Source organism: Helicoverpa armigera, chromosome 10 (genome assembly GCF_030705265.1).
Source record: "Helicoverpa armigera isolate CAAS_96S chromosome 10, ASM3070526v1, whole genome shotgun sequence".
NCBI classification, from domain to species: Eukaryota; Metazoa; Arthropoda; class Insecta; order Lepidoptera; family Noctuidae; genus Helicoverpa; species Helicoverpa armigera.
The window spans coordinates 5274300-5285275 of NC_087129.1; the positions used below are offsets into that span (position 1 = coordinate 5274300).

Consider the following 10976-nt stretch of genomic DNA (forward strand, 5'->3'; position numbering starts at 1 on the left):
TTTAAAAGAGAATAATTGGATCATGTATATCATTAAAAGATACTAGAAATATAAAATTACCTTTAAATAATAAAAAGTAATATTTTCAACTGCAGAGATATTTTTTTTATTATCATAGTTATTTATTTTTCATCAAAATAGACTTCACAAAATAATATAAAAAGGAACGGCGCATAGAATTCGGAACGATTGAACGAATGATTTAAATATTTGTTGCTTATAATCTGTGGATATTATTTGAACCATAGACAAATCGAAGTACTAAACAGTCTTCTCTTAGTCTACGTTTTGTAATAAGGATGTAAAGACTATCGTAAGTACCGTAACAAACCAAGACGTCTTCAGTCGGGTTTAAACCACTACTTGCGGCAGTTTTTATAATAAGAGGGATCCCCTCTTATTATAAAACGCGGTATCAAATAAGTATCGGCTTTTGTACTACCTTTAATCCACCTTTAAGTACGACCTTGAAAAAACGTTATTACAAAACGCAGTTTATCGCAAGTCCTATTACTATCTGTAGTACAAAAGATAAACCATCGAGCCCCCTAGTTTAACTGCAGTACTTAGTCGACAAACGTCAAATTCCGACATTATTTACTTTTGAGGTTATTTGTTTTGTGATGAAAAAAACGAAAGTGGATATAAATATGTGTGATTTGGAATACTTGGATGTGTTAGAGTGCCTATTGAGAGTGCCCGGGGACCCAACAGAATGCGTCATCGACAAAATCTCTTCAAATTACCTGACGACAATTTTCGATATCAATATCGATTTACGTTTTTCGAAATAATAGTCAATTGAATGCATGATGATAATCCAGGATGATCCTATGATGCTCAACTGGGCTCGCCATAAAGTAAGTAGATTTTACAGTGCAAGTAGGTTGCCAAAACATCCTAATTAATTGTATAAGAGTCAAAGTTTTTATTATGGATGTTTGTTTATGTTCCACGCATAAACTACCACATAAATTTTGATGAAACTCCGAAAATATATCAGATTATCATACAGTCTACTGTTTATTTACAGATTCAAGACTATTTTGGCGTTTTGCACGCCGTATCTCTGCCAGTAATATGCAATGTTTGTAAAAGACTGGAAGCTTGCTAAAATGTACAAAAATGCCTAGATGAGAAAGGGAACAAGATTGTGTGATGAAGAACAGTGTCCAACATGTATCAGTGCATTTGACTGTATAAATAGACATCGGAATAAAATATAATTTTCTACTTTTATGTTGTTTCAAATGTTTCATTTTCTTTTGGTAATTTAATGCACACGATATTCTGTGTGTAAGTTATTGTGCACTTAATTTTGAAGAAGTTCTAATTAGATGCACAACGTCTTATTTAATCATTTAAATCGGGATGAAAATAATCCAAATTATTTTTAACCTAAAAACAAAACATAACTCGGATACGCGCGCTGACGTTCCGTTATACGCGCAAACTCGATAGTTGTTTAAAAGAGGATAATTGGATCATGTATATCATTAAAAGATACTAGAAATATAAAATTACCTTTAAATAATAAAAAGTAATATTTTCAACTGCAGAGATATTTTTTTTATTATCATAGTTATTTATTTTTCATCAAAATAGACTTAACAAAATAATGTAAAAAGGAACGGCGCATAGAATTCGGAACGATTGAACGAGTGATTTAAATATTTGTTGCTTATAATCTGTGGAGATTATTTGAACCATAGACAAATCGAAGTACTAAACAGTCTTCTCTTAACCGTCAAATCCGTAGCGGACCCCAATCGGGGTCTGAACATCAATGTCACCGTAAGCTCGGTTTAGACCCCAATTGGGGTCTGCGAATCAGTCATATGCTTTCCTAATTATTTACGCTCATATTTATTTTCTTTCCAATCAAACCACATTTGTGAGTACTAAATAAAATAACTAAATAAATTTAAATTATTTTTACGCATTCAAACCTTTCACATTTAGCATCCCGTTAGAAATATACCTTTTTAAAATCCAATCGTAATTACCGGGAATTCTGATCGAACTCGCCATGTTTGTTTACATTAGTTGTTTTTTTAAATTTGAAGACGCATAGACAAGATGGCGACGGTGATAGAAGTTTTGCATCGAATGATCCGATTCGTTAAAATAAAGAATCGATTTAATAATTTTATATTATAATATTACTAAATTGCACTTTTGTATACTTACCATAATCTGAAAATAAATTAGGAAAAGTAAATTTATTTTGAAAAAAAATGCTAGAAAATCAGTGGTAGAAAATACGTTGTAGCCGGAATACAATAATCTTCGGTTTTTAGGGTTTTTGAAGACGGCAAATGAAGACTTATTTATTTCTTCGGGAGTTTTATGTGCAGGATTCCTGTAGACCTGCCAAACTTAATGGCGATTCGTTACTTCCAACTTTTTAACTGAGCGGCAAAGCAATTTGACGAGAGCCGTAGTTAGGTGTAGTTATCGCAAAATTTTATGACGATTTTATTGTTTGAACGGGCAAATAGTTCGCTGTTCATCGAAAGCTGGTCCAAGAAGGAAAGATGGCCGCCGCCGACTTATTTTTAACCGACTTCCCAAAAAGCGGAGGTTCTCAATTCGACCATTTTTTCGTATGTTTGTTACGCGATTACTCAGCCATTTATTTATCGATTTTGATGATTCTTTTTTTGTTTGATAGCGTATACTTCCGAGGTGGTCCCATTATCATCAGGTCAGGATCTGATGATGGAACCTTGAGAAATCGAGGGCGACTTTCGAAAGTTGCAGAAATACATAGGTTGAAATCTTATCACTCAGGTGTTTGCCTGGTAGCACTATTCAACAGTGAAGGCTTTGAGCTGACCTGATGATGGAGACCAGTGAAGGTCGAGGGAACTCGACAACTGAATATTTAAACTTTCTCGTGTTTGTGCTTATATTATTCGTATTTACGAGGCCTCTGCAACAGTGAAGGAGATGTAGACGAGAGAAGTTCGGTTGTCGAGTTCCCTCGACCTTCTCTGGTCTCCATCATCAGGTCAGCTCCAAACCTTTACTGTTTCATAGTGTTATCAGACATACATCTGAGTGTCAAGTTATAACCTTATCTATGCTTACAATTTTCGAGAGTTGCCCTCGATTTCTCAAGGTTTCCATCATCAGATCCTGGACCTAATAACAAATATGGGGAATATACCCTTTCGACCAAAAACAAACATCCAAATTGAGAACCACCTCCTTTTTGGGATTCGGTTAAAAATATTTGGTGACTTTAAAATCAATCAATTATTATTATTGTTTCTCATCATCAAATAAGTACATTACTTTGGTAGTTACAAATTGCATTATATTTCAGAACACCAGGCTTACCCTCCGCCGAAACAAAAATCTTAGAATTGTTGAGAAATAATATAAGAATAAATTAAAATTCCGTAATAGGTAATAAAAATTCAATTAAAGTTAAAAATTATTACAAATGACGCAACACCAAAATAAATAATACATATAAAAATTTAATGCTAAAAACTTTCATAAAACTTAAATATCTTTTTTCTTAACAACAAAAACAAATTGAACCTATAATTTAAAATTAATAAATAAAATTGAAATAAGTTGCTATTAAAAAATAGGTATGTATATATAAAATTGGTATTCGATTATTTATATTAAATATCCGATTTAGGTATCGAATGCACACCGCTGATTGAAAAAAAAAAATACATACTCCATTCCAAAGTCTACTTCTCTTTGATCTTGTAAATTGTTCATTTTTATTGTGTATTTTATGTGCTGATTTTTTAGTTATTGAACATAAATAAGTGCACGAAATGTATTGCAACGGATTGAAAATGTTATAAATATGACGTTTGTGTTGTGTTTGAGAAAGTGATGCGATTATTTATTGGTAAGTTTTCACCAAATTTGAAATGCCTAACTTTTCGATGGACTTAAAAACACCGTAATTATTATCTTTTTCTGAATTAACTGACCCCATTTGACCTTTGCACGTTGTTGTCAAATAAGTAAGCTCTGAAGTTATAGTTAAAATACTTCTGATCAGGCATTACGGACTTAGAATTCATGTGTTGAAAGTTAGTACAAATTTTTGACTTCCATGTCGCGATTCAAAATATCCCGCCGAATCAACGGTAAAGTCATATGTCAAAATCTTGTCGAGCAGAGGGGTTAATCTACGTTTTGTAATAAGGATGTAAAGACTATCGTAAGTACCGTAACAAACCAAGACGTCTTCAGTCTGGTTTAAACCACTACTTGCGGCAGTTTTTATAATAAGAGGGTCGTTGTTTAAAACTGGCTTCGGACTAAATACCCTAATAATTATAGATGCACAAATAAATGTCAAACGAAAAGTAATTAGTCAATCTTTTGCCTTACTAATGACAATAACGCGTCCCTATTTTCCTCGTACTTAAACGCGTTATATCTTAGTAATATTGTTTTTATGAAATATGGATACATGTTTATGTACATACATCTCTAATCTTATTTGACGAAGTTTCTTACCTGCACAGCAATCTTTCAACATGTTTGCAGTAGAATAGATGTCGGAATATCATCTGGTAGCAAGCTATGGCCTTGTGGTTGAGTATCAGCGACACCGGCCACTTCACTTCCATGCCGAACGAGAACGTCTCTATGCCCGTTAGAGGGGGACAATCCTTGTTCTGTTTGTACTCTAAAGTGGAAACAAATTGGAATAGAATAGAATTTTTATTTTGCAATAACATGGACATAATCAATACGAAGAATAAGGTTCAATTAACAAGTATTTGGTTGAAATATAAAGCTATTTCATTTATTTTAGAACTTGAAGCTGAGCATTTAGAGCTGAAGTTAAGGCATTGTTAAAGCCTTTAATATTTGTGTGTGCGTTTTTGTACAACGAATGAATGAAATAAAATTGATAAAATTTACTAAATGAGTAAATGAAACTGGTACTGATGTTGCAAGTGAAGTTAAACATGTGAACTTGTGTTTACCTTTTTCCTCTTCAGTTTCAATAGATAGAATCTTAAACATTTGGAATTGCAAGTCGTAGGGAAGCAGTTCGATTTTCATATCTTCATTATACGGGTCGTGACTTGCTGCTGACAGCCTGAAATAACAAAAAAAAATAAGTAAGTATGTATAAACATTCTTAACAACAACGGTTACAAGATTTAGTCCCGCAATTTACTGTGCAGTGCTAGGTGTAGTTCCCATCAAATAACTTTGCTTCTCTGAAGTTAGCCATTTGACGCCTCCAGCATGCGCAATAGAAGTGTTATGTTCGTTCATACATTTTAACAAACTACCATCAAGTCAGTAGTAGGCAACTTCGGACACGCAAAGGTACTTGACAAGAGCTATAATAGAGGAACAAATTAATAAATTAAATATTACCTCAAACACAATCCCAAAAGGGATTCAAGTTTCGAAGGTATAATATCATCGATCTTCTTAGAGAGTTCTTGTTCGGTAGCATCCATGAACTGTACAATGAAGTCTCCTTGGCTCATTAAAAAGTAATTCTTTACTGATTTCAGTCTTCCCATGAGATCATACTCCTTTAGAAGGAGCTCTAACAACGACTTGCTGGCGTATGCGTATGCTTTCTGAATAATGGCACCGTAGTTTTGTTCTCGGAGCGAGTATTTTATTTCTTCAGTGTTGGTTTTTGTTATTGGTTTGCCTGGAAAACAAAATCGAATTTATTATGTAAGTAACTTCCACCAGCAGTTTCATCCGTTTTTTAAGGTACCTTAACTACCAAGTTTCATCAGAATCCATTCAGCTGTTTGCTCGTAAAGATGTGAAACATATACATATCACACATACATACAGTACTAAATACACATATACATATATACAGTACCAAAATTGCGATGGCATTGTAACGTAGGTATGATAAAAAAAAACTTTATCGTACATGCCTCTTCTCATAGGGAGTTAAATCAAGCAACAATTTATAATTTTGAAAAAACAATGTTCATATAAAATTAGCATTAGTTGTCTACTGCTTCATTTGTAGTAGTTTCAATTGTGCGACAAGTCAAGCTCAGAAGAAAAAATACATGGAGAAAAAACTCACCACACTGGCTAATAACGTTCAAATATTTGCCAGTTCTGAGGATGATGTCGGTGAACTTGTCCAGGAACTTGGGCACTCTATCTCTCTGGATGCTGTAGCGTTTCTCCCAGTAGTCGGCCGAGTAGTCTACCGGCAGCTCCTCTTTGTTGATCAACTCGTTATCTTCTATCATAAATTCCTGGAAATGTAGGTATTAGGAATATGAAAAGTATGTTAGTGACAATCTTTAGTCCCTGACCATTGCAAAACTATTGCTAACTAGCTTTCTCCAGCAGTTTCTACCTCTCCCCGAGGGAACTTCTTCTCGTACTCGGATAGTAAGCAGCCTGTATACTCTGAAGTTCTTACTGTAAAGTTTCATTGATATAAATTCGGTAGTTTTTGCGAGAAGGAAGCTAATATAATACTAGCAAGGATGTCTGTGTTTAATTCTTAGTCCCTGACCATGTATTTAACAAATCAAAAATTTTATCTAATTTACAGCTAAGTAAAAATCTTGAAATCTCAGGCATAAAAAAGACATAAAAAAAGTATGTACCAAAGTTGTAAATATTTACCTGAAAAGGATCAACAATAGTGCCTTTATGTATCCACTGGTCTAAAATACATAGGTATGGACGGCAAGCTCTCTCGGTGAGGAACAAAGATATCTCCTGCGCCCGCGCGTCACCCATCAAAGTGTTCGTCTTATCGTGCAGAACTGTTAGCACAGCGCCACCGCGCAATTCACTCTGAAAGGGAGAGGAATAAAAAATGAACGGACTTTGTGATTGAAGCAGGTATACCTATTCAAACTTGAAATATGTAGTAGATAAATAATCATTTTTTTTTATAATACTCATTGGTTACTGTATAGTATGAAATAAATGGTTGTACACTGTATTGTCACTCATTTAAGTACTCATTATATCAGTTCATTGCCATTTAGTGCTAAAAGTAGGCTCCCTAAATAAGCGCCACCCATGCTGGTCATGGATGGGGCAGCATCCATCCTGCGGTTCAAACATCATTCTATCACTCATACTCTGCGATAAATTGCTGCGATATAGAGACGTTTAAGTAAGAAATGAAATATAGTGGTTTCAATATATCAAGGCTTCTACATACTCAGTACATGTAGACATTTTATAATTACCTTCCCAATATTAGTGACGATAGCAGCAAGGACTTGCATGGTATGCATAGTAGGCAAGACAAAGTACCACAGCTTTTGAAGTGTCAGGTTTGCTGACAAGTGCTCAGTCTCCAACTGAGCTATCATTGTCTGAAAACAATAAAAAAATAATATTTTACAATCAAGCCAGCAAGATAGAAGTGTGATTTGTAAATAATTTTCTATTTTTTAATGATGTGTAGTATATTTTAATATGTGTGTATAGTAAATTATGCCTGATTTATCCATAGAGGTTATTGAAGACTAATTATTGTCAATATGTACTGTAGCTATTGGGCACAGATTCAGCGTCTGCTAAGAAGTTGCACAAGAAAACACAGAAGTAATTTTACTGACCCATAAGAATGCCTACAACCTTCTGACAAATAGGCAAACAAACAATAAAAATAATACTCACATAATAATCCTTTAACAGTATTTCAATAGCTGCAACCAACGCATGCAGCACCTGACCAGACCACATATTACAGTTCTCAATAAATCTTCTCACTATGGAATAATTGGAAGCCAACGGAAGCATTTGCTGAATGATCTGTTTCAAGGCATCATCAACATCATCAGATATTAGGAATGTGCGAGGGTCGAAGGTGTCTTTGACTGTCTGATGCACAATGTAGTTGCCCGGGACACCAGAGAAGACATACAGCAAATCATCAATGATGATATTCTCTTGAGATGATATTGGCACACCAGCTGAAAAGTTAATAAAACATACATATGTTATTTTCTTCACAATATGCCTAGTCTGGGACGATTGGCTACTGTTAAGTCTAAAGCATATTGCACCTATCTCACATACATATAAAAAGGAGCTCAAAATGATTGACATAATGTCAGATTGTTATTTTGGTAAGACCAGTTTGACACAACTACAATAGCAAAAGCGTTTGAAGCTCCATACTTACATAAGGAGGACACAATTGGAAGAGGTTCCTTTGGGAAGTCCCAGGACATGGCGGGATGGTCCTTCTGCCAGCTGGGCAAGTCCAAACTGCTGTACCAGTTTGGTCTGAGCTTCACTTCTTTCTCCTCAAAGGACTTCATGACGAGTTTCTTACTCTCATCTACTGCTTTGAGAAGTTTATCTTTGATCTGAAAAAATAATGATTGTTTATTGTTATAGGTTACAATAGTTTTGGTTTGTTGTCTTTTCACAGAAGTAATAAGTTTCAGGACTGTTTAATAAATGAGAAAGGAAGGTTAAACAAAATGTTTCCAAAAGTTAACTTAAAAAAATAATTTACCATGTGCCAAGCAGAGTTCGCCATATCAAATTGTATCTCTTCAAGTAAAAAACATTAGTGAAAGTACCATGGAAACCATTGAAATTGTAAGAATATATTGTCATAGCAACATGAATATCAATGATACTTCCAACCATCACGTTTATTATGAGTAAATTTTAATGTAGAAGCTTTTTGCACTGAATTGGCGTTCATTTACTAGATTGTTGATAAATTATAACTATTCTACAAGAGAGTGAGAATATTATAATAAGAGGTTACTAACTTAAAGGATAGATACTTGTGATGAAAACTCACAGTTAAAAATACAATTGTTGAAAATTCAAAGAAAAATCTTACTTACAGAAGTTTGATTGCCAGACATTGATTCTAAGGCTATATGAAAAAAACTGTTCTAAACTACGAGCTTAGATTATGGTATTACTGATAACCCAATAACTAAGTAGGAAAAAAACTAGTTTCCTTATATAAAATACCCTTATGGTTATAAAAACATTGAATTTATCCAGATATATCAAGCAATGTAAGCTTAAGTGAAGTTGGTCTGTCAAAATTTGCTCATACTCTACGACTGATTGACTGATTGCAGATATATCCAGAGAAGAAATTTTACAATTGCAATGTGTAAGTGAAAGAATATCATACCTGAGGAAGATCGTCTTTGGTAATTTGATGTTTATTATCACCCAATATAGGTTTTGGAGCCACTTTAGGTTTGTATATTTTTGACGACTTTTTCTCATCACACACCAATTTGTAGAACAGTGCTATGATATCAGCAAGGTTATCAGTACTGAAACAGAATAAACTTTGTGATAAAATTCAGTAGAAGTAACAATAACTCATAACATACCTATCATACTCATAAAATTGAGATACATATGATATGCAATAGTTTCTTATTTCTTTTTTTTTTTAGAAATTTGTCTTTCTTTACAAACTCTTTACTACACTGACCGGTTTTTGTATATTGTATCATGAAATTCCTTGATGTTTCTTTCAATAGCATTAGAAGTAAACTGAATGTCTGCATTACTTTTGTCTATTTCTGTTTATCTATAAAGTAAGGAAGTACAAAGCTTCAAACTAAACTGGTATTAATATAAAAACATAAATTTGTATACATACTTTCTGTTCCTCAGCTCTTCATATTTTTTCAAAAACAACTTGGCGTTCGAAGCTTTAAGCGCCAATCTTTGCGCGTACTCATTCACTTGTTTAGACGATAAATTACTATTGCCGTAGTTAGGATCGTTCTGGATGTAATCTAAAACAGTGTCCGCTTCCAAACTACATCTGTAATTGCAATGAAAAACACATTATCGTCAATTACAAATACTAAGACCCAACACACGAGTCATATCCGAAGAATGTATGTTATCAAACTCTTATCTGACCCTAACGCGTCAAGAAGCTCCTTGATAGTGCCTTGCATTTTATCTTTGGGTAAAATCCAGTTTTGAAACATTTATTAACAAAATATTTTTTAAAATCTTTGAAAGCTTCATTCATTTGTGTTGAATTAAATTTGACAGTTGATTTGTTTGACGCAATGATTAGGTTGGTAAGCTGTTTTAGAGTTGTGCACGTTGGCGTAGGCCAAAAACCGTAAACCGCATACTAAAGAGGTCTGAGAATAGGAGAATAACCAAGAAGATCGTACACGAAGTAACAACCTACCTCTTAAATAAACAAGAATTAAATACATACATACATAAATGAAATCAACACACTAAAATATATAGTCGCTTCAATTTATTTAGATAGCCTTTCCCATCTGAAGAACTTTCATCGATTTTGGGTTTTAACCGACATACCAAAAGGAGGAGGTTTTATTTGTTTGCATATTATCTCCGTCGTTTGCTAGCCGATTTGAACAATTATTTTTTTGTTTGAAAGGCTATATTTCCCATATGATATCTGTGTTATGAGGTCCTGGATCTGTAGCCTTATTCGCTAACTCCACTGACAGCTCGCAGATATCATCAATTGGTAAAGTGTACATCAGTAAATTGTCAAACAGCTATTTTCTTATTCGCTAACGCCAGTTACCAAATGAGATGACGTCATCAGCATCGACACAGGCTGATATCCACCATGACTCATTTTGACAGCGGTTTCTGTATCGATAAACGTTATATTGCGATTCCGTAAGCCCAGTGGACATCAAATTGATAGCCAATGTCATTTTTTGAAATACACTACAAATAGCAGTGTTTTATGCCTCATCACTGGGATGTCTATACTATATTGTTGCATCAGGCATATTTTTCTCTAATTTTGCGATTCCAATAGAAATACAAACCCTGAGTCGTTTCCTTTATTTTTTGATTGTATTCTTATTTTAATTTGTATTATTTTAATTTGTTTTATCTTTCTTTGTGTGGAATAAAAATTTCGCGTGTATTTTTGCTGGCATTTGTGGAATAAGAGACAAAACGAAGTTTATCCAGAATCCAGAAACGTCGTATGCGAGATTGCAATAATTCTC

At 33.9% G+C, this 10976-nt stretch overlaps 1 protein-coding gene and 1 long non-coding RNA gene across 3 annotated transcripts in view; one reads left to right on the forward strand and one right to left on the reverse strand.

The window, feature by feature from the left end:
• LOC110377331 (gamma-tubulin complex component 2) overlaps positions 1-10037 on the reverse strand; it is a 29473-nt gene extending 19436 nt beyond the window's left edge. For both annotated transcript variants that reach the window (XM_049841060.2, XM_021336178.3), the window contains exons 1-11: positions 9883-10037; positions 9614-9781; positions 9131-9278; positions 8147-8333; positions 7639-7934; positions 7203-7331; positions 6625-6798; positions 6068-6245; positions 5380-5668; positions 4977-5092; positions 4501-4672 (exon numbers count right to left, since the gene is read on the reverse strand). In XM_049841060.2, coding sequence (XP_049697017.1) covers positions 4501-4672; positions 4977-5092; positions 5380-5668; positions 6068-6245; positions 6625-6798; positions 7203-7331; positions 7639-7934; positions 8147-8333; positions 9131-9278; positions 9614-9781; positions 9883-9953 — 1928 coding nt within the window. In that variant the 5' untranslated portion in view covers positions 9954-10037. The remainder of the gene's footprint in view (positions 1-4500; positions 4673-4976; positions 5093-5379; positions 5669-6067; positions 6246-6624; positions 6799-7202; positions 7332-7638; positions 7935-8146; positions 8334-9130; positions 9279-9613; positions 9782-9882) is intronic.
• Positions 5-1237, forward strand: LOC135117371 (uncharacterized). Its single transcript, XR_010276856.1, has 2 exons — positions 5-860; positions 1034-1237. It is a non-coding gene; the product is annotated as an uncharacterized LOC135117371 (long non-coding RNA).
• Positions 10038-10976: the final 939 nt, after the last annotated feature.